At 41.0% G+C, this 27,983-nt stretch overlaps 1 protein-coding gene across 3 annotated transcripts; it reads right to left on the bottom strand.

The window, feature by feature from the left end:
• E2F7 (E2F transcription factor 7) lies at positions 1-27,951 on the bottom strand. 3 transcript variants are annotated; one of them, XM_030548666.1, is made up of 13 exons: positions 27,896-27,951; positions 27,140-27,232; positions 22,758-23,036; positions 19,551-19,719; positions 16,313-16,600; positions 15,343-15,501; positions 14,159-14,296; positions 12,355-12,630; positions 11,765-11,849; positions 9,429-9,966; positions 8,192-8,459; positions 5,181-5,605; positions 1-3,163 (listed from the first exon to the last, which is right to left on the bottom strand). In XM_030548666.1, the coding sequence occupies exons 2-13, from the start codon at positions 27,230-27,232 to the stop codon at positions 2,987-2,989; spliced, it is 2,895 nt and encodes a 964-aa protein (XP_030404526.1). In that variant the 5' UTR covers positions 27,896-27,951; the 3' UTR covers positions 1-2,986. The 3 variants fall into 3 exon arrangements, with proteins under 3 accessions (XP_030404526.1, XP_030404527.1, XP_030404528.1); XM_030548667.1 differs by having other exon boundaries at positions 12,355-12,549; XM_030548668.1 differs by having other exon boundaries at positions 12,355-12,507.
• Positions 27,952-27,983: the final 32 nt, after the last annotated feature.

Here is a 27,983-nt window from a genome sequence, read left to right as displayed (position 1 = left end):
TCAACAACAGTGTGATTGTAGTACAGTTATAGAACATTACTAGATAGGAGGAAAAGGAGGAAGTGACGTTTAAACCAGTGAAGAACAGTTACAGGCAGCAATAAAATTAATATCTATATAAAACTAGCAGTGCAATGATACAAAAGAGGAAGCAGCTTTACATTAAAAATACAGCTTTTTAAATACAGAAATAGCACCTTTTACAAAAGAAATTGAGAAATGTAAACCTGGTATGTAGATTCAAGTATATAAATTATACATCCCCCCACCCCCCAAACACTTGTACCAGAACAAAAATGTTTCACAAACCCTGCACAACATCGTGTACGTGCACTTTCCTCAGTGCAAATTGAAATCCTGCTTCTCCTTCGCAGTTTTGCTGATTGGTTTGACTGGACACTGGAAGAGAAAGTGTAGACTGCCATTGCCTTGACTACCAGAAATATGCCAAATCAAGTGCAGCAGCCTAAATGCTGCAAGTTCTTCTGCAGGTAGCATGGTTTGATGGGTTATTTTACATTCCACAGTGGTCTCGCTCCTGCTCCTGTTTACCTGGGTGAGAGTCTTGCCATTGACATAAATGCAACAGCGCCAAGCCCCATAGCAACCCTTGCACTCTCTGTATATTACAAAAGCTAGGTAGGCCCGATTCAGTTCTCACCATAATTGGTCTAACTCCACTGACTTCAGTAGAGTTATGCCTGATTGATATTGGTGAAAATGAGATCAGAATCAGGCCCAGTGTTTTAATGAAAAGTCAAATGTGGAAGTAGATATTGGAAACTGAAGATCTTCTGTCCCTGTATTTTTAAGCATAGTTAGGTCAATCATGAAACAGAACAGCCTTGCTGACAAAATGAGATGGGCTTTGCAATGATGATTTAACCGTGGAGTAAAAAGGCTTAATATTTTAAATCACTCCTCCTCCCTCCAGACTGCCATTTCACTAACATGCTGCTCACAAGTAAAGGAGCAAACAGATTGTGAGTCTAATGTAGACTCTCTATACAATCTGGAACAATAGCAGTGTTTCAAGCCTAAACAGGTACTGACGCATAGTAGCTGAGGAAGAGTCACAGCATAGTAGCTGTAATATATGATTGGCAATATTAATTTTAGCTACAGACTTCATTTCACCTTGGAAAGCAATTTATAATTGGGACTGTAAGAAAAAATACAATCATGTAAACTTGTAAAACTGTAGTGTAAAAAAATAAAACTTAAATTTTACCAATGTTAAAATTTCCCTTTCCCACACCTGAAAATTTCTGTTGTCATTCTCCTGTCAAGTTGGTTTTTTTTTTTTTTTTTTTAAAAAGAGGGATTAAAATACTCCCTCCTTATAAGGCTGATATTGGTCTACTTCTAACATAAGGCCACTGTACTCCCACTTCAGCTCCACTAACATTCATTCTTAAATTCCATATTGTAAGGACACATTTCATTATAACTCCCCCCCACAAAAACCATCCTTCACTCTCAAAACTAGCGAAGTAGCACACTAGACTCTGTCTGCTCTCAGAGAGCAATGCCAGTAAACACACAACATTCTTACTACATGAAAGAAGAGCTGATGTGGCTACCCATATTTTTGATAAAAGTTCAAAACATGATAGTATTAAAAAAGAAGACTGAAAAAATACAATTGTAGATTAAGTTTGTGAAAACACATCTCAAATCAGTACTAACCATTACATTATTTCCACTGTTTGAAGACTCTGAATGCTAAGTGTGACATATCCCTTTCTTTATTCTTACTTTCCCTCCAAGAATAAAGATAACTACTTCGCTCTCTTCCCAAATTCATGACTCCTATTCATGGATATCCTCTTTCTACAATTTAGCCACGTAAGTGCCTAAACACAAAGCCTCCCATTTTTCACGTGTATTCAAATATGCCATTCATGGGGGACCATCCTTGTTCTTAATCTCCAGCCATATTAAAACATAGTTGGATAACTATTATTTCTAATGAGCATTACCAAAACCCCCTACTGTCATTGGTGAACAGTTATGCACACAAGTATTCCCTTTGGAAACTGGATCTATTCTTGTGATTAACTGCTCATCAGTGTAATCTGGCCTTAGAGATTCTAGACCAACATTTCAGAGGTTCACTATTCCCAAAATTAATTTGTCAGATTGTTATTTAGGAACCAGCTTCTGGACTATTTGTCAATTAACTTGTACTTTTTGCCCAGTAAAAAGACACAAAACAAGGACTAATACAGTTCATTAACACAACTACCAAAAAAAGTTAGATTCACAGTTATTTTGGTCTTAATATTTTTCATATGTATACACTCATCCATACTGTAAGTTTATCAGGCTTTTGTAAAACAAGTGCAGGGAAAACTGTACAACAACCAATCAATATTCAAGTAGTCATACCCTGAGAAAATCTGTTATTTAGAAGCTGCAAACATTTTGCACTAAATCCCATTCCAATGTACAAAATAAATAACAAGAGGCTGCATTGCTGAGGCAGAACTTGACAGATTGGAACACAGCAAGCAGCTGCTTCTACAACTGCAGGAGGTTATCGTTTTTTACCACAGATTTATTCAGGGTAAGTAGAGGACATGTAAAAAACACTCACCCTAGATAAGTGCTAGACAGCTCATTAAAAAAAGAACAAAAAACCCACCACCCAAACAAACAAAAAGCTCCATGAGACTCCAGTAAGTCTGTTTGCATTTCCTCACAGCAATATGATATTTTTCAAATTAAAACCACAAATGCAATTTGATGCTCACATTGCTGCACCGTACACAAAGTCTGAATCCTAACTAGTATTACATAAGGAATTAATGAAGCTATTTCAGTGATAGGGATGATTCATGAAAGAGAAAGTTAAAGAACTAGTGGGCAAATACACAAGAGGGATGACATTTTAACATGCTCCTCTTGTTAGACGATAGCTGTTTCTTTTGTAACAATTATGAAGTCATGTTACAACATGACCACACCTTTGCAATGAGCTGGATTAGTCACTGCCACTACTTGAGATTTCTAGTCTTCTCTGAACAGAACTGGCATTTCTGGTCTGGTTGCCTTCATTTTTCTTCCATGCAATAGGATCTCCAAGGCTGCCGGGAGTTTTGAAAAATGCCTCGTGATGTGTAGGACGAATGCTCTTCGGAGTAAGTGGGGCTGATGATGGCTAGTTATAAAAATGAAACAAAGCAACTCAGAAATGGCTTATCCAAAAGTGAGAACACACACAATTTGTTAGACATACGGATAGTTTTCAAACCAGGTGTCTAAAATTAGGCTCCTAAATCCATATTTACACAACTGAAAAATCAAACAGATTCAGTTTAAAGTGCTTCCCTACCTCATCGTCAGGTGCCCAATATGGATTTTAGGTGCCTAGTGTTAGACATCCGGTCTGAAAACTTAAGCGAGAGCTTTATAACACAATCACTTTCCTTGGATATGCAACCTATCACTCTTTTCAGTGGTTATATTGTGACTGATTTTTGAATTCTTTGTTACAACATTTTTCATAAGTTCACAAACATCCAAAAATACAACTTATTTTAATGGCTCATCCATTCCCCAGTAGTGAAATAATAATTTTAAACAAGTAAGACTAAAGCAAAAACAAGTATAGTGGATATGAGAAGCAGGCAGTGATGCACTATAAGTAGGGCTCCGAGTCTGTTGTGGAGGTTGCAGAAGTCAAGCAGCTGGCTCTGGAGCCAGTCTTCAAGTGGCCCCAGGGACAGGCGCACCTGCCGCAGCTGCAGTGGCCCTAGGGCCAGCCGCACGAGCCACTGCTTGGGTGGCCCTGGGTAGCTGACCCCAGGGACCACCTGAGCAGTGGTCCCTGGGCGGCTGGAGCAACTGCTGCTCAGCAGCCCCCAGCAGTTGGTGACCCTGGCCTCAGGGCGCTCTCCTGCTCCCAGCAGTGGCCTCCTAGCTCCTCACCCAGTAGCACCCTCCTCCCCACTGATTTAGTTAGGGGGTATATATAGTTCATTTATTGCTTATTGCCCATAACCTGTCCATGACTTTTACTAAAAATATCTGTGACTAAATCGTAGCCTTAACTATAATGAATGCAGTTTGATCTCATTTATAGTATGAAACACAGCTGATTTCCTCCCCGTTCTGAATCTGTATTTGTGATTTCTTTACAAAAGAAAAACCAGACACTGTGCTAATTTTTTTTTAAATTAAGATCCTTTTTTCTCTATACATTGTATACAATATTTTTGCTCAGCACTCTAATCTGACACCACCACAAGGAGGCTGTATTATTTAGTGGTTATAGTAAAAGTTTGGGGGTGGAGCCTGGAGGATTTATACTTCATACAACTTTTCAGCCAGAGGCTCAGTCTGAGTTAAAACTGAGAATCCTCCTGCGCCACACTGCCCCTGCCCTATTTATTTACTTTACACAATACAGATTTTTAGTGGTAGTGCCTATCTGTAAGGCCATAAAAAGATTGCTGGCTGCAATTTTATTGCAGAAAGCACAGCTGTTAACACATACTGCAAATTTTTATAGTTACCACAAATATGAGTGACCCAAATTAACGTGAACTTGTAAACTAGGTTGCAATGTCACTCATAGACGTCATGGCAGAGGTGGTGACCAGGCCACATTTGAGTGAATGGTGTTGTAACCTGGCACATGTGGTTGCAACACCACTCATATTTTCCCTGGCTGCCTCATTGTCATGCTTGCCTTTGAGAGCCAAGCAGGACACATACCATCTCTTCTGTGCTGCTGCCATGCTTTGGAAGGTAGGCTGCAAGCATAACATAGTGTGGCTGCACCTTTTAAACCAAACCCTTCCTGCCCTTCCCAAGACTGCCCCACAACTTTCTTACAGCCTTACCAATCAGAGCACTGGGGAAAAGTACAGACTCTGATTTCTGAGAGAGTAATAATTTGTTCTACTTCAGTATATGGTGCTAGCAAACTTGTAAATACACATATCTGTTTAACGTTACACTTCAGCCTGTCAGGGTTTTTTAAAAAATATTTAACTGCAATGGTAGCCACTGCACCAGAGTTTGTTATCCTCTCTCTCTCTGAGACAGGCCAACAAACACACACACTCTGAAGCTGAGTAAATAACTCCAAAACCGATTCATTTTCATTCAGCCTCAGGCACTTGATCCCAGGATTGCACTTTTGTATAGCCTCCCTTTAATTAATCCCTTACCTGTTGTAGTTTCAGAAGGGTGACTGGGGGCCCCGTACAAACTGAGGATTCCAGTTTAACCGTGTTGCAAGATCTTCCAAGCACAGGGCTCAAATGTACAGCAGAAGGTACTGGTTGCTGTGGATCCACTGAAGGTATTTTGGAGGTCTTTGGAGTAACCATTGCTGTGGTGCCAATAAAGACAGGTGTTGTTGATGTTAGACCAGGCATGCTGAAATTTGTGGATGCAGTACTTGGAAAAGAGCCAGCAGGAGCAGACGGAAGTGGATTGGTGATTGCTGGAGAACAGATAAGAGGGAAGGGTGCCACGGCTGTAGATGGCACTACCACACAGGGAACACTAAGAGATGGTAACTGGCTTGCAGACAGACCAACAGCACCAGGGATTTGGTTTGCAGAAAACAGGAAGTTAAAACCACTTAATCCTAAACCAAAAAGAGAGAAGATTAATGTCAATTAGCAAACTGCATTAATTCCTTAACCATACTAAACAGTTATTCAGTAAAAGGGAGAAGCAGAAAGTGAAGTTGTTTAGGAAAATGCAAAACATGATAGTAACAAACTACATGCCCGAGAAAGCTGCTTCATCTCTCTACATTTGTTACCCATCACAATAGTCCTGTTCTTTGGAACCTAAATTGCCTTTTGTTTTGTTTCCTCTCCTCTCCACCTTTCCTCTCCTCTTCCTTTCATATTTTTTTCTCTCTTTAGATTGCAAGAATCTGTAATGCACCAAGCACCATCTGCTATTGTATAATTAACAAAAGAGCAGTAAGCTGCACCCTGTATACACAAGCTTAGTACTTGTTTGTTTCCCCACTAATAGAAATAATTTGCTGAACTACTTAAAAAAAATAAAAACAAACAAACAAAAACTTATACACAACTTTAAAGTAGGGCTGTCAATTATTGCAGTTAGCTCAAGTGATTAACTCAAAATAAACTAACTCGATTACAAAAATCAGCCATTTTAATAGCATTGTTAAACAATAATAGAATATCAATTTAAATTTATTATAAATATTTTTGGATGTTTTTCTGTTTTCAAATATAGTGATTTCAATTACAGCACAGAATAAAAAGTGCACAGTGCTCACTTTATATTATTTATTACAAATAAAGAAACAGTATTTTTCAACTCACCTCATACAAGTTCTATAGTGCAACATCTTTATTGTGAAATTGCAACTTACAAATGTAGATTTGATTTTGTTACATAACTGCATTCAAAAATAAAATGTAAAAACTTTAGAGCCTTTAAGTCCCCTCAGTCCTACTTATTCAGCCTATTGCTCAGACATTGTTTACATTTATGGGATGCTACCTGTAATTCCCCACCTCTTAAGGCACTTTCACGATAAAGAGATTGCACTACAGTACTTGTATGAGGTGAATTGAAATATACTATTTCTTTTGTTTATCATTTTTACAGTGCAAATATTTGTAATAAAAAATATAAAGTGAGCACTGAACACTTTGTATGCTGTGTAGTAACTGAAATCAATCTATTTGAAAATGTAGAAAATATCCAAAAATATTTAAATAAATGGTATTCTATTATTGTTTAACAGCATTATAAAACTGAGATTGTGATTTTTAAAAAAAATCTCGATTATTTTTTGTAATTGACAGCCCTACTTTAAAGAAATAACAAAATTTATAAAAATCCACTTGTTAAGGGCCCAATTAAACTAACTGCAGTCAGTGGAAAGACTTTCATTGTCTTCAATAGGATCTGAATTGGCCTGCAATTTATCGGATCTTCTGAACGCCTTGATCCACATTTCAAAGTAAGACTCCCAGCCTGTAAGTTGCTCCACACAGGTGAACCCCTGCATCCATGTGGAGCTCTAGTGTCTTTGACTTAGTGTCACAATGAGACCAAATTCCAAGGGAACAACCTCTCCATTCCACAGCAGCTTACTCTGTTGCTATAAAATCCTCTTCCCTACATCCCACTCAGGTGCCTGGAAAGGGGAAAGCTTGTAACTGTCTTTAGGAGAACAACTCAACTCCCTGGACCTCAGCTGCTGCAGTGTTCTCCGGGCTGCTTAACTTACCAGCCTACTCTTCCAGTTCTCCACACTCTTGGCTTCAAGCCAAACTTCAGCTCTGGCTCCCTGCTACCTAGCTCCATGGACCAAAGCATGCTTTATAATGGAAGTAGCTACCCCTTGTGCCACCTGGAAACTGATCCTGGCAGGGCAGGGAGCTAGAAAACAAGAATTCACATGCCTGGCAACAGCAATAGGACAAAATTCTCCAGCAGCAGTGCTGAAGTTCATGACATGCTGGAAAAATAGAGTCCATGACTGTGGAATCCACAAAGCCCTGCTTAAGAGGAGTGAGGCAGTTCACACCTGCTAGAGCTATTTTTTCAGGCTTATGAAGACACCATGTCTACACTACAAGCGCTACAGTGGTATAGCTGCAGCTACACTGCTGTAGTGTAAACACTACAGTGGCAAAAGGTTTTCTGTCACTATCATAAATCCACCCGCTACAGAGGTGGTAGCTAGGCTGACCTAGCTGTGTCTGCAGTGGGGGTTAGGTTGCCCTAACTACATCACACAGGGAAAGTTTTCACAGCCCTGAGCAATGTAGCTGGGTCAACCTAAGTTTTAGGTGTAGACCAAACATACATTCTCCTTTTCAAGGTTTCCTCCACAATCATAAGGGCTAAAACAAAACAAAAGGCAATTTAGGTTCCAAAGAACAGGACTATTGTGATGGGTAACGTGTGTTACTATGGGAATACGGGAAGCCTGGTTATTCACTGTAATCCATATTTAGGTACTTAAATAAAAGTGTGCTGGTTTTGACAGTTGCTGAGTAGAAGCAGCTCCCATTGACTTCAGTGGGATTTGTGGGTGATCAGACTTTCTGAAATTCAGGTCACTTATTTAGGTGCCCGAATCTGGATTTAAGAACCTCACTTAAGATGCCTAAATGTTCAAATTTAGTCCTCATCAATTAGTCATAATGTATCGCTGTGTATCTATAGTCCTTACCTGCTGCTGGCTGCACATAGAGATACTGTGGAAAGAAGGGCTGTTTGGTATTTTCTTGAGAGATTTGCTCTTTTCCCTGTGAGGGATCTTCAAGGTCTCTGCTCTGAGATTGCTTTTCCTGCTCCTGAGAATCTAAAGGTTTAGTTGTATTCTCTTCTCCAGCCTCGTCAGCAGGCGTTCCTAAGTCAAGATGAAAAGCTCCTAGATGCACATTAGAGGCACAGTTGCTTCCCCGGGAATATTCTACATCAGGTGGCTCAAAAGGTTTCTGAGCAAAAAGAGAATGAGGAAGAAGAGTCCAAATTAAAAGATAGTATATGAGCTACCATCTCTCGCATGCCTTCCTTGACTGAAGAGTGAAATTCACCCTGGTGCAGAGGGCCAGCACAAGGGCTATGCACCACTGAAGTCATGGTTTGAGGGGTGCACAGGTCATCTGCACAGGACTGAATTTCACCTTAAATGCTTAGACCTATTAAACAGATATAGTTCTCTTGCAAAAATATCCCTGGAGAGGGCTTTTTTTTTTTTAATTTGAAGGGAAAAAACTCAACATGGATTGTAGATCCCTTGTAGATGCCTCAGACAACGCAGATACAAACACTGACGTGGGGCCAGGACATGCCCCCTACTTAGCACCTGGAGTGGACTCTGGATGTGATCCTCCTCCCTTTGCAGAAAGTGGCTCATTGGCCTCTAAGGACACCACCTACTCATCCTGCTGAGAGGAGAAGTTGGACTAGGAGGACAGAGTGGGAGGCGAGACAGGGAAGATGGGAAGATGCAGATCACCTCTCCTGTGGCCATGTAGAATGAGCCATGCTGCCAGGGTGAACCCTGCTGGGACAAGAGCTGGTGTGGAGGAACAATGTCTCCTGTGGAACTGCCAGGTTTGGAGGCAGCTCCAGTGACAGGACAATGTGGAGAGGAACGCTCACAGATTTCTTCCCCTCTCATAGGTCTGGGCCATGGCTCTGTGGAACAGGTGATCTGTGCCTCATTGTGAGGCAGGCATTTTTCACCAGAGGCATAGCATCCCTCTTCCAATTAATGCTTCACCAAATGTATTTCTCCCCCCAGCTTATACTTGTGTGGGGAGGTGACATTTTTCTCTCTACATAGGTATCTGCAGTGAATGTTCATCTGCAGAGAAGACTATTTCAAGTAATGTAAGTATCTTTCCCCTGCTCTCAGCCTTAGCAACAAAGCTGGGTATCAATTAAATTCACTTCCTTACCTTGGGAAGCACCAATGAGAGGGGGACATCACTCTGCTCCATAGTTTTCCTTTTAGCAGCTGGCTCTATGCTGGCTGCAGGTGTGGGGAGACACACACACTTCTGGGAACGCTTGTGACAGTTAACAGCAAATACAGCAGCTTGTGGCTTTAGGGGTGAGGCCTGTCCCTCAGGGCTTCTGTTGCACTTTTCTCCTGTAGTTGGAAGGTTCTCCCTGGACAGACTTTCCTGAGGACTGCCACACAGCATGACGAGAGATGCAGAGGGGAGGTAAACAAAAGACTGGTTGGGGAGCAGAGCAGTTTTCCCATTCTCTGTTTTGGAGGCTGCCAAAATGGGAGTCTGCAAAACTTGGCCATTCGTACCATTTGGCAGAGAGAGGTTTGACATGTCTGAGTGAGCAACAGGAAACACTGGGTGAGGTAAGGGGTTAAGGCAAAAATCAGAGTCCCCAGGATCCGGAAGAACAGAGAAAGGAGAGATTATAGCTGGGTTCCTCGATGAATTTAAGATTGTTTCAGTGGCACAAATTTTACTCCTAAAAGGTGTAAGTAAAAGAGGAAAAAAAGTGTTTAGTTCAGAATGACATCCCCATAAACTGTCCTTAAAATAAAACAGTGAGGATCTCTGGGGTTATGTGTGGAGACTACCTGACAGAGTGCAGTAATTATCAAACAATTTATCAGTCACTTACATATCACGTCAAACCAGAGAAGCTGACTCTCAGATTCTTTGGCTGTACTACTGTTCAGTTCTTTCAGTAAGTGCTAGCACACATTAAGGCCTCCATGCTATTCTCACCTACGTTAGCAGTGGGTGTTTGGAATTTGGCAATGGAGCAGAACAGCAATGCAGCATGTTTACCCCGTTCCTCCACAGAAGCTTCTCCATGGGGTTTAACCCCCACCCTTTTAGAAGAAGAAAACAGTTGCTCTCATTAGCATATTCTGGCTCCAAATTAATGAGCAAAGTCAGTATTAACTTGCATGGAGAGTTTGTTAAAAACCCTAAAAGATTCATCCTTTTGTTAGAAGCATTTTGTTTCATTTTAATGGGAAGAAGCCTACTACTATCTCTTAGCTATTAAAAACTTTCCCCCTTTTTCCACTGGAGAAAATGAGAAAAAAAAATTTTAAAAAGGGGAGAGGAAGAATTATTTCTTCACAATTGCAAGATGGAAATTCTGTTTTTTGCTTCAAAATTTTTATTGAAACATTTTTTGTCAAAAATTTCAACCAACTCAGGTTGCACTTCCACAAGTCCAAAACCCCTGTAAAGGTTCTGGATTCAGCAGCCAGTGTGTGCATGGGCTATTTTTAAGACCTATGCTGCTATAGGGCTGCGAACCAGTTAGGTGGCTAAATACCTTTGTGACTCTAGGCCTGGGCCTGCCAGTGGATGACCCAGGCCTATTGGTAGTCCAACTAAGAGTGGTTAAGGGAACTGAACCCTGATAAAAGAATGAAGAATGAGTACAAATTCAGTTTTCTTGCCCCACTGGGGTGGAAAAAGCTCATGGTTAAGGCTATGATTTAGTCACAGTCTGTGACCTGTCCATGGCTTATAATATAAATCGGGGGGGGGGGGGGGGGGCACTCCAGGGCCAGCCCACCAGCTACCAGGGGCCACTGAGCAGTGGCTGCTCCAGCCATGCCTGGGACCGTTGCTGCGGGGGGGGGAGGGGGAGCCATTGCTCAAGGAGCGGGGGGCACTGCTTGATGGGGGAGTGGGGGGGGGGGAACAGCAACAGCTGCCGGGAACCACCAAGCAGTGGCTGCTCTGGCCGCCCCCAGCAACGCTGCTTAGGCGGTCCCTGGGGCCAGCCACACTGGCTGCTGCTTGGGCAGTCCCCGGGGCCAGATGCCCAGGGCTGCCCGAGCAATGGCTGTTGCGGTTGGCTGCAGGGCCACCTGACCGGATGCTGCAGAAGCCACAGATTTCACGGAAAGTCAATCTCCATGAGACATGGAGCCATACTCATGGTAGGGGAGCTTGTAGCCTTAAGCTTCCAATAAATATATTGTATGAAAATTTCAAAACACACCAGGGAATTTATACATATAGTCCATTAATTGTATAGGGGATTTAGGCACATCTTCCTAGACTGCTTTGAAAATCTCAATAGCTGTTTTATTTCTCTGTTAAAATGTGATGCATGTTGGTGTGAATCTTTTACATGCACACGGGAGAACAAATGTCATCCTGAGAGCCAATTTCTATCCTCTAATGGAAGTCACTGGAAATTATAGTTTTCCATCCCAAGTACAGAATTTGACCTTAAATTAAAATGCACAGGGCAGGGAACTGAGCAGACTGCAAGTTAAGACCCAACTTACTTTGTATCCTTTTCCATCTTCTGTCTGCAGACAGCTTCTAGATTTATCATTTTGGAGCAGTATTCATCTGAACCGACAATGCAAGCCGAAAGAACAATGGGACACTGAATTAATTACATAGATTTACTAAGCACATTTTCATATCGGTAATACAAAGAGTGGAATTCAGTTTTTCTACCAAGACATGTTTTTATAACGTTCACTATTCAGTTTGAGCAGTACCTCCGAAGAGCAGAGCACCCTCAATTCCATGCAAGAAACACTCAACACTGTGCAGGCTTCGGACAATTTACAGCGAATTCTGTATTTGCTTTATAATTTTACAATTCTGAAGTGTGAAAGTGCTATAAACTGGATTGTTACAGTAAACTCCATCTTACCAGAAACCAGACAATAAAAATCTGTTCTCTTTCTATTTAAAGAATATTAATACGTCTGTGCCAAATTTCAACAGAAGAAATAGCACCATACTTCCAGTGTGTAGAGAACAGAAAATTTACTGAAAAATAAGAACACTGCTTCAAGACTGAAAGTGACTGCTAGTGGCAGACACAATGGGTTAGGAAAGAGCAACAATTCTTGGTAGTTACCTTGCCTCTCCCTATGCGGGCTGTTGGGTTCAGAGCTGACCTTCCTTTTGATCCTTTCAGAAGGCTGAACAGTGTTAAATGAAGCATGCCGTGCGAACCTCTGTTTTCCATTAGCACAGGTATGATGTTGGGCACACGCCCCTCTTTTCAGGTCTGGTAAAGCAGCAGATGTTGGAACATCAGTTTTCGGATCATCTAAAGGAATTGGTTTTTGTAAAGTTATCACCTGAAGGACACCTGTTGTCATGGTAGCTTCTGCCACGTCGTGGAGCTTTGCTACGGACACAGCAGAAAAAAACTCCTTTAAACCCTGTACTATTCTACCACCACAAAACTATGTCAGAGCTAGTGGACAAGATAAGGTCACCCCTACCCACTCCAGTACTGTATATAGCTCAAGATCCTGGGCTACACCTAAGCTCTACTAGGAACAGCTGTGGAGAGAAAAATGGGAAGATGGGGCTAAGTATCATTAACATTAATCCTTACTTCTCCTTTATCCTAGGATTGGCCAGCCCTAAAATAAAGCAACATAAGGGCTCTACTTTGGGACCCCAGTATCGCCAGGATGTAGGCACACCATGGCCATGCCTTTTATCTCCTGAAACAAACCCCCCATGTCAGGGGACAAGAGGCAGAGGAGCAGCTCTGCACCACCTGCGTGATTCCCCATGTAGGGGGAATAGTCAGCTGCCTGTTTAGGGCAGATTTATTGACCCTTTGCAGCACAAAGGAGGCCACTGGATGGGACAGAATGTGGCCCTAAGGAACTGATTTTCCATTGCCTTGCACCTTAAACTAATGTAACATGAAGAAAAGGAAAAAAAACAAAAACAAAAAAAGTACCCATAAATATCTCCAATCTCTCCCCTTTCCCTTACATTCTGGCAGCGATATTAAAAAAGCTGCTTAGATAGATGACCTACATTAGGAAATTCAGACACTACATGTTTATGGGTACAGAAAGCAATGAATTCGGACTCACTCTTCAACTAGAAAATAACCACGTAAAATTTGGGAAAGAGCGGGTGATTTTAAAAAAAATCCAATTTAAATAAAAAAATTGTATTTTGTTATAATTTAAATAAGTTTTTGTTTTTTAAAAGTAATCCAGTTTAAAAAGAAATCTGATAGTAATACAAAATAATATGTTAAGGCCTAAACTTATAATCTCTTAAATAAAAAATAAAATATGCTGAATCCATGAACCTCTAACACACAACAATGAAAGGCTGCTTTTCTATATAAAGAAATAACTTGTTTTTCCCTGATTAACTTTTGAGATCTGGCTTTATAAATTTGTCACACTAGGTCATATACTGTATTAAGGGCTTATTTTGTTTAATAAAAATAAATGTTATATGCAGTTGTGTGTTTAATTAAATTCCAGTTACCATCATAATGCAGCTTGACCCAAATCATGAGCACAAAGTTAATTATGTAGTAAATAATATATCTAATTCACCGTTTTCTAACATACTAAAAATGTCTAATTAAGAATCTGACAATATTAAGCTATATAATTGCTTATATAAATGTATATAGTTATTGTGTACCCTCCTAGGTGGGAGGGGGATGTTCAAACTCGAATGTAAAGGTTCTATTTAGTTGTAAATCAACATATTTTAATGGTTATATTAACCAGTGAGAATGTACCTTTCTTTAGAAAATAGCTAAAGTACAAAGGGAAGAGTTATTAAAATTGATGATTTAAATCACTAAGTGGAAAGCCTCAGCTTAAAATCAATGCACCCTGGAAGAAAGTTCCAGAAAAATACACAAACCACCAAACACCACAAATTACCACTATTTCCACTGAATTCCACAGGCCCAATCCATTTGAAGGCTGGTTTGCGACCCCTTTCTTCTGTGACATGCACTTTCTTTATGAGCCCTAAGCTGGTCAGAACGTTGGCGATATCATACAGTCTTCGTACCTTTGCTGAAAGGTAAACAAAAGTGTAAAGAGTATACTGTAAATATGCCTGTACTACAGTAGTCCTCAAACTGTGGGGCACCCCCCCTCCCGGGAGGCCTAGAGGAATGTTTTTTTGGGGGAGGATGAGTGTGGCCCAAGTCAGCCCCCACGGAAGGCAGGGAGGGAACATCACCCAGCCCCACTCTGTCCTCAGCCACAGCTCCGGCTCCCAGCTCCCAGGCTCCTCTCCTGGCCGTGGCTTCCAGCCCCAGCCCTAGGGTGACCAGATGTCCTGATTTTATAGGGACAGTCCCGATTTTTGGTCTTTCTCTTATATAGGCTCCTATTATCCCACACCCCATCCTGATTTTTCACACTTGCTGTCTGGTCACCCTACCCAGCCCCCTCCATGGCTCCACTCTCGGCCGCAGCTCTGTTCCTGACCATGGCCTCCGGCCCCTGGCTCCCAGACGGAGAGGGGCGGGTAGGTTTGATTATGGGTAAGGAGGGGGCCCAACAGAAAAAGTTTGGGGACCACTGCTGTACAAGCTAATGAATTTCTGCCATAATGCCACAGTAACTTTTGGGAATAAGTTAAAAGGAAGTGCATAAACTAGTGTACAAGTCACTTTGGAAAAGCATCCTCTCTTCCTTCTGTCCAATGGATGCATTCCCCCAGCAAGAGCAGAATTGCTTGATAAAAATATTTCATCCTATCCTGAAGGCAGCAGCATAGGTGAAAACTCACATCAATCCATTTTTTTGTTTTTATAATCCCTACAACTCCAATGAATTGAATGATGATGTAGCTGGATGACAACACTTATAAAATACAAGTTGTGCAGCTGAATGCTTTTCCGCTCCCGCTCCCCCGCCCCCCCAGTATATCTGAATATTTAGGGCAGGGGTATTTATGATTAAAGTTTTATATGTTATAGTTAAAAAATGCTTAATCACAGGTGATTCTATCCATGCTGAGATTAATATCGGAGATTTTTTTTCAATCTGAATGTGCCTCCATTTTCCCTGCTGATTGGATGATTAATCCATTTCTTAACTGTGATACTCACTTTTAAACTTGCTGTGATCTGCTGCATCCTGGCTTTCTTCTATCAGTATTTTTGCTGCTATGTCAAGAGTGACTATCTTGGTTTTGGAGACAAGAAACAGCATGACAAACTTTTGGCTCATAATCCGTAATGACTTGTCCTTTCTGCTGTTTGCAGCTGCTGCATTACAAACAAAATGAGAGTCTTTTAGCATGTCATCTATCAGAGACAAGAAAGCATTAAGAAGGTTTCTCACGCACAACAAGGGTAAAGTGTTTCCTTGTTGGAAAACAAATCTTTTTATAGGTAGCAAATAATTATGTAAGGCAGATGGACAACAGCATTTTAGTCATCTTCAAAAAGGTAATAAAAATTAAAGTGTAAAAAATTGGTTTTAAATGTTAGGGAGTCTGGACCTGATTCCCTGCTTCATTACGGTATAACTGTTCATTACGGTATAATCAACATTTGACCAGTGTAACAGAGGTGAGAACAAAGCATTTACCAGTCAGAAGAGGAGAGGGGGAAAGAGAGAAACAAAATGTTTGCCAAAGTCCTTCACAAAAGGCTGTTATGGAAACTACAGAGACAAGGTGGGTGAGATAATATCTTTTATTGGACTAACTTCTGTTGATAAGAGAAACAAGCTTTCAAAGAACTCCTTTTCAGGTCTTGGAAACTTACTCAGAGTGTCACGACTGCATACAAAGGTGGAATACATTGTTTAGCATAACTAGTTGAAACATGTTTCAAGGGACCTGTCAGGAACAGGCCACTGAGTGAGAGGGGAAAGACTGGAATTGCTCCCATCTGTGCTGTACTGCACCGTGAATAAAAAGAGGAGCCTTATCTCTAAAGTGGTGAATTCAGCACCTTTCACAAGCAATATCGTGCATTTTACATTAAAAACATCAATTAAATAAGAAAAAAGCCACACTGTACGTTGAACACTATGACAGCATCTGTACACATCAACCATTAGTCAGCTTACCAGAGGGGCAATCTGCCTCCGAACAGTCAAGTAACTGTCTGTCTTGGGAATCCAGAAAGGTTTCCTTTTTACAGTCTCCAAATTTATACTCAAGGTCCTGCTCTTTATGCTGGATGTAAGCCATCTGTTCTTCATACTTCTGGAGCTCTCCTATTTCCTGAAGGTTTTTTAGAGTTTGACTCAGGCTGTGTCGTCCGTGCCAACAGTACTGATTCTTGGCCACACGGCTAACAAGATGCAACGATTCCAGAACATTCACTATGTCATAGATGCGCCGACGCTCAACTCCTGTTTTAAGGAAGAAAGAGACTTAAAAGTATCCCCATTTTTAAACATGCTTCTACTCTCGCCTCCTTTTTGTATAATCACGCACCGAACAAGATCTACTCACAGCAAGTTCTCTCTTTCATCATTTCCCTGGGTAAGTCACAGAGTTTGCTCCTACTGAAATCAATGGGAGTATAGCCCCCGGGCCTGATTTTCCATTTCCTTGCACTTGTGTAGTACTGTGTAAATTACAGGCACCGTCAAATATGTCAACATGCAAAGCAATGGAGAACAGGGCCTATAATCTTCAGTGGGAGCAAGAGCTGGATTTTAATCTCTGACCTCATCTACACAAAGGAAAATTTTCAAAAATTCCCCATAGATACCAACTCTGGTTCAGCTCTACTAGTGTTAGCAGTGTTTGGAGCTTGAACACAACCAGGCCAATGCCTGCAGCCACCATTTTAAACAGCCATCTAACCCCATTAAGAACTGGTCTAAACGATAAAGTGCTGGCAACAGCTGCCTGCTTCGGGCTCACAGTATTGCTACCAGCAGTGGAGCGGAACAAGCATAGTAATGGTGAGAAGTTTTGAAAGATTTCCCTAATGTTTACCCATAAAATATAGATAATAATGTGGGTACTGGGACTTTCCAATTTGTCAGTGTTTTAATGTGCATGGAGATATTTTGAGTGAAGTGTGCTACTAACGTATTGAGTGCTATACATAGGTAGACATATTTTACACGACTAGTTCCTTTGAGCACCGGCACCACAAACCCTCTCCTACATGATTCGCTGCATAGAACTGCAGTGCTTGCCAGCATACTGGTGTTATGTAAATGGCACATTGTCAAGATATTTGTACAATTATTCCCAGCCCCACATTGCCCCCAAACACAGGCACTGGATCCCAAAAACAAATAAGATCGAGATATATATTTTTAGCAAAGTGCGAAAAAATTGTCATGCTCCCTCCCATCCCAGTCCTCAGTATTCTGCCAATAGGCCAAGAAGCTGTTCAGAAGAAACAAGATTAAGTTGCTAGAATCAGTGAGAATCTATGCACCCTGTAATGTATTGAGATAATTTCAGTCTCCATCTGCAGTCTGATCCTGCACTTCTTAACATTCCTTTAACATTCCTATGGACTTCAGTGAGAATTTTGGGTGAACAAGAAATGCAGGATCAGATCCCTCACAATAAGATTTATTTAGCAGGAGAGTTGCAGTGATATTAGATATTAGCTGAAGAATTTGTAGATAAACAGGAAGGGAGGGAACAGACAGACACCTAAGCTAAAACCTGTAGGCTTGACTCATACACTATCACAGGGAGAGACTGTACCACAGGCACTTTAACCCTGGGATCAGGAAGACGGTGTTTGCAGCTCTGTCTTCTCCCCTGGGTGCAGCCAGAGAAGTGCAGCTTTAATCTGTGGCCAGAGGACTACTGGGAACCCTATTAATGAAGGCTGCCCAGGTACCATAGGCCCTGAGCAGAGCCTGGGAAACACTGTGTACTGCTGTGACTCAAATAGATTTTTCATAGCTAGGAGCTGTGTGAATACAGCCTTATCTATTGATGGCAAAATCTACATTCAAGCCATTATTTGCTACACAAAGATCCACAGTGGTATAGGAAATGAAAACCAAAGGGGGAAACCAGCCACTATTTTAAATAAGACACAAACTCTACTAGTACATTTAAACAAACTCCTTTGTTTTAAGTCACCAATGAAATATTCCTCAAAAGGAAAAAAAACCAAGTAATTTCATTTCCAGTTAGCAATGGAGGACTACATGTGTTCAGTTTCATGAAGGCAGAGCACTGGGATTTCATATTAAATGGGGATAACTCTAATACTTCAAAACAACTCATTAAAAAATTCTTTAAAAAATGATTACCATAGAAATCAGTCCTTATCTATTATTTATTCTTTTCTGCATTCTATTCTGTTTTGCTAAGTATTTTAGGAGCTGTCTCACCAGAGCCATACAGGGAGGAAATCCCATCTCTGTTCCCTCTCCATCCACCTTCCCAAAACATAAAAACTGCATTGAATTTTCTGCAAGTTCTTGTCTAATTTGCTATCTTTCCTATGAAATAAATCTTAATTATTTTTCTCAGATGCAATACTTAGCAAAATAAGATTCAGACTGAATAAATGCAATCTCTATTATCTAGTTTCTCTGGGTCCCTTTGTATTATTTTTTTGTCCTGGATGAGGTTCACAACAGCTCCCAGTTAAAGCTGACTTGTAAGTTTAGTTAACATGCAGTTTACTTCTTGCAGATAACTAAAGAGGATGTTAAAGACAACCAAAGCTAACACTGGTCCCTGAACCACACCACTAGATGCCTCCTGCAAAAAGGGGAATGATAAATGGCAGTCTTTCTGCCAGTTTTCAGTGTGCAAGACATTGTTCATGTCCAAGACAATTTGGCTATTTAGATTCTGGAAGCTACTGTATTGGATGACTTATTGAAAGCAAGATATAAAACCTACTGATTTCCCTCATCCACCAATTTGCAGTTCTATCCAAAATTTCACCACAGTTCTTTTGTATGATTTGTTCTTTATAAACCCTGCTGCTTATTTCTCAGACTTCAATTAGCAGGAAAATAATAATCTAGGCATACATATTTAGCAGCAGGATTAATTCACCATGACAGCACTCAGACTGATTTGCAACTTTTTTTTTTAAATGATAGGGCTATGTAATAATATAGTGGTAGAGATCTTCTTAAGTATTGAGCACCTGCAACTCTTGCTTAATTTAATTAGAAGGGTGCATCCAGCACCTCCCGCAAAAAATAAATTAAAAACAAATAAAAAAATCAGACCTTAAATGTATTCTGCGAATAGGTCAGTTCTTTTAAATGAGATCTATTTTACTTTAAGTGGTAGACATATCTTAAAAGACTAAAGTTGTCCAGTTCTTGCAGCATTTATTTCAGGCATACATACCAAGACTAGAAGCCACTTCATCCAAAGAAATGGTAGATTTTTCTGCTGACAAAGGGTAACTTGGGTAGCGAGCTAGAAACTTTTGGCATAAGAGTCCTAAGCTCTTCTGTTTTCTGCTGGGTCTCTGCTTTTCAAATTCATCCACTGTGCCATCATCTACCATATCATACTGTTGAAAATAAATGTTATTCCTTTATTGTAGAGCTTCAACAGGCATGACAATAGCAAAATAGGGAACATTTCAGATTCTAACATTCAGACTCAGACTACTTTTACAAGAGATAAAATACACATGTCGAAGGGCCTTCATACAGGCTTAGAATGTGATCGTCTCTCTAAGCACCTAGATCATATCTTTTGACTCAGGAACTTGATTTATCCAAAATCCAGGTACAGTGGAGATCATTATGAAAGCATTTACAAGGGCATCCCATGGTGGCCAGGTGTTGGAGGACACAAAAGGTGTAACTATGTTCCCACCACCAATAGATGATAAGACCCTATTTGGAAGTAACATTCCCTTTTGGGACCATAAAAAGGAGGATTTCTGCAAACACCTTGGAGTGTCACTGACCAGAGATGTCTACCAACCACCAGAGGGCTCCTGAAAAACCTCTGCACAGAAATTCCACCATCCCTCTATTTGTGGGTATATCGCTTTAAGAGCTCAGAGGCATGTGACCCTAGTTCTGGGAGATAAAATTCAGCTGTCTCAGCATTTTGGGCTTTTTAGCATTTTGGCAGGCTGTTAACTGAATAAAATCCTATGAAAAAGAATGAGTAGGCCCTTGTAGTATTCCTGAAAGCTGGAGACCTCAGGTATATATAAGAAGGTATGTTTGTTACAATAACCACTAAACAATGAACAGACTGTAATTTTTATTTGGACTAGTAATTCTGAAGTATTGATTCTCTTGTTGGAGTGAAGTTGTGTATATCAATTGTATGTGAACTTTTTTACTCTTAAAACTTGCAGTATCTCAATTACCTCTTACTGCAGAATGAGTAATGAATCCCCTTGCAACATATTATACTTGGGAATAAATGCCCTTGGTTTTTAAATGGTTTGAAAACAGAAGTTTTCACCTTTATGTTTTTGTAATCTATTTTCCACAGACAAGATGTTGTTCATGAGGGTAAATTTAACAAAAGCTGAAATATGGTTTATCAACTTGCTCCAAGTAACATACTGAAGAAGTTCAGAATACCTGAAGCAGTCATGTGCACAATAGCTGAATTAAACTCCATTTTAAACAAACTTTACTGTACTATTTAGTCAATAACTACTTTTTCAAATGCATAAAAATATGTATATGGCTTTTCAGCAGTAGCTCTCAAAGTGCTTTATAAATAAGGCCCTACCAAATTCAGGGTCCATACTGGTCAATTTCAAGGCCAGAGGGTTTTAAAATTGGTCAGTTTCATGATTTCAGATGTTTACATCTGAAAATTTTTCTGTGTTGTAACTGTGGGGGTCCTGACCCAAAAATGGGACTTTGGGGGGGTTGCAAAGTTGTTGTGGGGGTAGGGGGCATCCCAAGATTACCACCCTCACTTCTGTGCTGCCTAGGCAGCAGTCTCTGAGCTTCTTGCAGTTAGAGGTGGTGGGTAGGATTTCCCCCATGTGGCTAGGAGTGCCCCAGCTGTGGCTCCTAGGTGCTAGTCCAGGGCCAGACAGATTAAGGTAGGGGCTCCTGGCCAATTTGGGAGCCTCCTGGAAAAATGAGTGCCCCAGCCCCAGGGTGGAAACCCTGACTGGGTCACACTGAGCCCCAGCAGGAGCCCTGGGGGAAGAAGCCTCGAGTCCTGATGGCCCCAAGCTACCAGAAGCAGGGGAGATCAGATTTCATGGGGAAAAACTGATTTCACGGTCTGTGACTTTTTTTTTATGGCTGTGAAATTGGTAGGGCCCTATTTATAAAGATGGTCAAATATTATTATCCCCATTTTACAGATGGGCAGACTGAGGCACAGAGGTAAAGTGATTTGCCCAGATCACCCAGCAGGCAATGGTAGAGCTTAGAATAGAACCTAAAACTCCTCAGTCCCAGTCCAGTGCTCTGTCTGCTAGGCCACACTGTTTCACCAAACCTAGCAATTATTTCAGTTATCCTTTCGGAGAAGGAAACAACTAAATTTTGATGTAGCATATTTCTGTACACCCTTCTTGTTGAAAGCTAAGTTATGAGTAATCCTTCAAATAACTTTGTTAGTCTGCTTGCCCCCACTCTCTTTCCCCCGCCAATGTTCAAACAGGTTCAGTGCCATACTTGATCCTAAAGAATTATGTGAGCCTTTATGCCTATAAAATAGCATTTTCTTAGAACAAGGGCCTAGTGACTAGTTTCTAGTTTGATGTTGCTGATGTTGCAACCACTGGCAAAAGTGGCATCTTATGAGCAATAACTTGGAATGGGGAGCTAGTGGTTCCTGGAGAAAGAAACAAAAGGAGGGGATGAAGGAGCTCACTGCTGTTGGCTAAAAGCTAAAATTGTGCTCTCCTGCTCAAAGATGCTTAGAGGGTTTTGGGGTTTTTTGTTTTTTTTTTTAAAAACAAAACCAAAAAAAACCCAGGAAGGATGGGGAGCAGAATCCCCTAGCAAAAAAACCCAACAATGCTGAATTTAAAATCCTGCTTACATCAGGAAACCATTCAGGTGTAATTTTTGACTACCCTCATCCTGACTGTTAGATGTGGAGCTGTGTTTTGCTGAATGAGGTATAAATATGGTTTGCTAATCCAGTGTGACTAAGGTATACCGCTTCTAAAGCCACAATTATAAAAATGTCCAAGACTTGGTTAGCCTGTCTTTAAAATAGTTGTACAGTGGCCAAATGAGCTGTTATGCTGAATCTGTTTAACTAACTTGGCAGTTTTCCTCTCACTGTGGCTAGGCCTTAGTTTGAACATGATATAATTAGCGAGGGAGGGGAAGTAACCATATCCAGTCTCTGAGTATCTGAAGAAATACTTAGACAGTAAGCTTTTAAGATGGTGACCTTTATCTGAAATGGCTTGCACATTGGTGTCGCTATATAAATGGTCATCTTTGAGGATGCTTTCAAATAGTGCTGCTCTCTATTCCTAGTAAAGGTGAGGAAATAGTTTTTTTTAACTAAGTAATAAAATATAAACTAGTCAGCCTGCAGCAAGTAGAGGGCATTGTGTGCAAGTTATGTCCAAGCTTACTAGGTCAAGTCTCTTACCTGTACAGAATCAGGAAAAGCATCATTCTGCTCACTGTTCTCGATTGGTCTAAAGAGCTCTTTCTTCTTTTCCCTGTCCCTCATGTCAGGGCTAGCAGCACTAATAAGCATCTTCAGGTTAGCTGTGGGGGTCCATGGATCTGCCAGAGGTCTGTCAACAAGCTTAACAGGTGTAATTGGATTTCTTTCTGGGGTGCAGCCCTTTTGCTTTGATAAATCAATTGGTTCATTTTTCATGGGAGTCTTTGGGGTCATTCTGGATTGATCAAATATGTTTTCCTATTAAAAAGAGAGGATTGTTTAGGGTTGAAAATAAGCAACACAATCCACCAGTCAATGCCATTGTTCGTATGAAGGTAAAGAGTGCCATCATGCTCTGACAGTCCCAAGGTTATATTTAGCATAGCTCTTATTAGCGTCAGATGCAGCGAAGTGTATAGCATACATCAGTGTACAATGCAGATAAGATGCCACCATGAATTGCTTAAGATGGAGTCAATCAGTCAAACCTGTTGTCTGTCAGACTTCTATGTTCTGCCTTTTCATATAAGCCAACTGTGCCACAATTGTAAACCTATTGGTCCAAATTATAAACCCAGTTTATCCCCTGGAGCCATATGTCTTCTGGCTGAATTTGGTCTGAAGCTTAAATAGTTCACTAGTTACACTGCACTTAGAAAAAAACATAGCATTCTATTCTGGAATCTCCATAACAGAAAGCCCTTTTTGGGGATTTCACTCAGCCCAGATGGAATACTTCCCTAATGGAAGAAAATTGCTTAAGTATCTGCTGCTCAAAACAATGAAAATATATAAAGAAGTGTTAACTATAGCCAAGCAAGCTGCTGGGAAGCAGAAATCTACATATGACTTGTTCTCAAAGTAAGATAACAAGAATTCCGTCCTTGCCCCCAGCTACATGATCTGATGCTTATTTTTCCTTTGTTCTTATACAGGAATGAGGCTATGACTACCCTTTTGTCCATTCCCACTACCACAAAAGTTGTGGTACAGACCAACTTTCAACTTACTTAGATTGATGCCTACTTGAGTCAGTCTATATCATTCCTTAATTACCGGGAAAAGCTGCTTTTGAGCAACAGGTACTTTCCCACTCCACTAGCTGAACAGGTTTCTCACCCTGCACTAACAGGATGGAGAGCATGAGAAAAATATGACAATATTATTTGGGTTTCCTTTACTGCAACAGAGTACTATCAGTGGGCAACAGATCGCACACAGTTAACCTAAAGTCAATGGATCTAATCTGTTTACTGAACCTGCCAGCGACCATTGGATTTTTCTTTGTTACTGCTCAGATCACTGATTCTGGACTGACCAGTACCTAGAGAAAGCCAGTGGTACTAAAGCCCTACCAAAACTTTTTTCTAGCCCTGAGAGATCACAAGACATCAGACATTAAATCATTCTGATTACCATTTAATAACTTCTCTCTGATACTTTACATGGATTAAAAATGGCAGTTTCTGGCTTTCAAATGCTATGACTCAGTTTCTCAATCTAGCAGTTTGAAATACTATTTGCAGATATCTCAGATGAAGAGAGGTAAGAGATGAAGAAAGTAAAATGATAACCAGAAATTAATATCAGATTTCACAACTTGCTGTTCTTAGAAGCCAAGCCTTTAAGTGTTCTTAAACTATAAGGACTAGAAATGACCCTGAAACAGTTACTGGTCCCTCAGTCAAGCAGTGTTCTTGGTGTTTGTCCTGAACCGATCATAAATTCCTGCACCTCTGACTAGTGGTGTTTTAAAATCTTTGCGAAATGAATTTTAAAAACATTACCAAGTATACACAATAGAACTTTTGGGATAGATGATATTACAATAGTAGTCTCATTTTCATTGTTGGTGCTATAAGGCATTAAGTTTACAGAAAAGTGTACAAGATGAAATAGCTATCTAAAAGGCATAAACTTTTATATGAATTTTAGCTAAAACTATTGGTCTGTTCAATTCTCAGTGGCTCGAGAATTATAGCTAATTGATAAGGAGACACCACGGAACTTTGTTTAAACTACTGCACTGGTTTATTCAATTTAATTGGAATGCAGAAACTGGATTTTAAAGTTCAAAAATTAGCCAGATGTTACTGCGCCTAATAGAAAGCCTTCCACAGTTTGCCATCTAGGGATGAGGACAGACATCCAAAGAGTAGGAAAAAGCACTGTGCTATGAATGTTCAGAATGATTATATAAAATATTATAATGCCCAATTGGATTATCCACAAGAATGTAAAGAAAGATATTTTTATTTCAGATGAGTGTTGTGACTTAATACACTGCCAAAAAGGGTTCAAGGTAATGGCCATGGTTCTTCCTGGTATACATGTTCAGTATAGTTAATCCACATAATATATTCTTGCAATTTCAAATGTGGCAAGGATTCAACACTTAATCTAAAATGGGGGAAAAAACCCACCTTTATATAAATCTGTTTTTCATTATGCTTGGTGCTAATGTAGTTATAACTAAAGCAGATACCTAGAACTAGCAATCCAGTTACTTGAAAGTTATCCCACTGAGCTCCCATTAATTCACCCAGGTGTACAAACATTACACTGAGCAGCGATAAGTAATGGCTGAAGCTGTAAATGGGTTCAAAACATGTACCTACTACCTACCCTTGAAATCTTTATCCTCCTTACTGACTCACCTGTCCCAGTTTATCTTTTTCCCATTCCCATATGGTCCTTGGGAGTTCTTTAGATCCCAAATTTTCTGTTAACCATATGGATTCATAGTATGTGTAAAGAGGTGAAAAGAAGAGATTCTGAGGTGCCTCTTCTTCCAAGATAGGTTGAAAGCACAAAGGGAATGTAAAATAGGTAGATACAATTTTGGTTATGTAGACAGGAATAATAATTAAAAAAAAAATCTTTAGAGGAATAGGAAATGGCCAAGTCTCACAGTGCTAGGTATGTTTTATTAATGTATTGGTTCATAAGAAGACTGTAGCATATAGCTATTGTTCATTTTTGATGTGGAAGTGGAAAATCTTTATTTGGATAGACCCTCACTAAATTGCACCAACTGGGGATCCACTGAAGATTTCTGAATTTTGCATGTTAGCAAGTAAAATGAAGTGGTTACACGGAGGCATTATTCCTGTTTTGTTAATTTATTTTGACAACTGTAGCATAGTAAAACAAGAATAAAACTGGAGTATCCTTTGTAAAATTAAGTCTCAGTAGTAGGAGACCTCACTACACTGTCAGTTATTAAATCTCTGTTGAAACATGCGAAGTCTGCTAGTTTTGTGCATATAATATAATGTTCCATCAGGAATAGAGTGCCAAGGTGAAGTGGTCACACTGATGCAGTGTCTTAGTTGACAATCTGTTTAAAGGCTAGCTAGAGCTGTGATGCTGCTGTCCGGTCAGTCTGGATTGGCAAACAACAATATTGCCAATCCTGAAAGCTTTTTTTTAAACATGTAGTCCTGTAAGATTTTAACCTTAACGCACACAACCAGTTCCTAGTGTACTTATGTGTACTGTATGCTCTAGAATAAGCCAGCAGGAAGCTTACAGAAATGCCCTGGGGAGGGGATATTTAAATGATGTGCTCCTGACTAAATGGAAAGCACATCTTCAGAGCATCTGGCTCATTACTCACCTTAGACCTGTTTCAAAACTATTTTGGCTGGGTCTAACCCTGCTCATCTAAGCCTAATCTTTCTGCATCCTTTCACAACCATATGTGACTGTCTCAGTGTGCTCCATACACAGTTACCCAATACGGCTTCATACATAGGATTTTCTGTAATCCTTTCCCCAGATGGCAGAGGTATTGTTAATGTCCTCTTTAATTAATCCTGACTAAACTCTTGATTACTTCCTTGAAAGGGGAAGGGGGTGGAGGGAAAATGGGCCTTTCATTAAAATTTAAAAGCCAAGATGTCTCCTATTTCCCACCTCAAAATTATCAACTTGAATGTTGGCTGGGGCAACTGAGCTGAGAAGGAAGGAAACTAAAATGGCAGAGAGTGGGAAGAATATTACAGTGTTATATTTGAGTCTTGGTGTTTAGGAGGACAAACTTACTACTTTTGGTCTTATCTCAAAGGTTAGTGGGAACTAGACATAAATAGTCCTGTAAAGAATAGTTTTGTATTCTTAAATAGCCACAGACCAGTAGATTATATTGATCTCTAACAAGTACTAGTACATTTCTGTAATGTGCTAAAACCATTTTCAGAACCTACTACAGTCCATTCACCTGCGGGGGGGAAGCAAAGGTAGTTCAAGGTACAATAGATTTTGCATTCAAATTCAAAGTCCTGGGATGTTGGTGTTGCAGTATTGGCCATAAATCTTACTAAAACGCTGTTAAGTGTTATCTGTGTCCGTTTACTCACCTTTTGTGCATTTTCCCCATCTTCAGCCGCCAGATCGATTCTTGTGTGCCTTGGGCTGATCAAGTCTTTTAGTGTTAAGCAACTTACCTCCATCTGTAAGTTATAAAGGTGCACAGGTTAAGTTTGATATTACTTCATTAAAAAACAAACCCCACCCCGATTTCCAGAGGCTAATCTATAGTTTCCCTCCCATCCCCAAAAGGTGACCTTGGCAGCCTGCAGCTGCCCTCCTGTGACCGTCACAAACTCCCAGCGTTAGCCCCGGGGAATCAGCCTTTCAGTCAGAAAATCAACCCAGTGGGACACGGCTGCGGTGGGTGGGGAGGGAAGGCGGCTGAGCGAGCTACCCCTGCTAGGTGGGAGCCGGCGGCCAGTGAGTCAGCAGCGCTCAGGGTCTCCCGCGGGGCAGTTAGTTTTGGCGCAAAGAACCAGGAGGAATCGCGGCTTTGAATGAATGGGACAGAAGAGCGGCCGGCCAGCCCCCGGCGGGGGGAGCTCGTTCCCCCGGTGCAGCAGGCGGGAGGAAGCGGGGCTGCCTGGCTGCCCCTCGCACTGAACCCCCAAGTCCTCAGGCATGAGAGATGGGGAGGCTCGTACCTGCTGATGCGGTTGGAGACTCAGTTCAGAGCAGCCCCCCCCTCCGCTCCCCAAGTCCGGCGGCCTGGAGCGCCAGCGCCAGTGCGGGGCAAGCCCACAAAGTGGCTGGGGCTGTAGTGGGGGGCCGAGCCCCTTCCCCCGCGGCTCGTCAGCGCTTACCTCGGGGATCCAGCCCTTCCCGGCTCTCGCTCGCGGCCTCCCCCACAGCAGCGCCACGCACTCCGGAGCAGCCAGGAGGCGGGGGGTG

This window comes from Gopherus evgoodei, chromosome 1 (genome assembly GCF_007399415.2).
Source record: "Gopherus evgoodei ecotype Sinaloan lineage chromosome 1, rGopEvg1_v1.p, whole genome shotgun sequence".
In the NCBI taxonomy this organism is placed as follows: domain Eukaryota; kingdom Metazoa; phylum Chordata; order Testudines; family Testudinidae; genus Gopherus; species Gopherus evgoodei.
The sequence above is the reverse complement of the archived record's forward strand: the minus strand, read 5'-3'. Positions and strand labels throughout refer to the sequence as shown.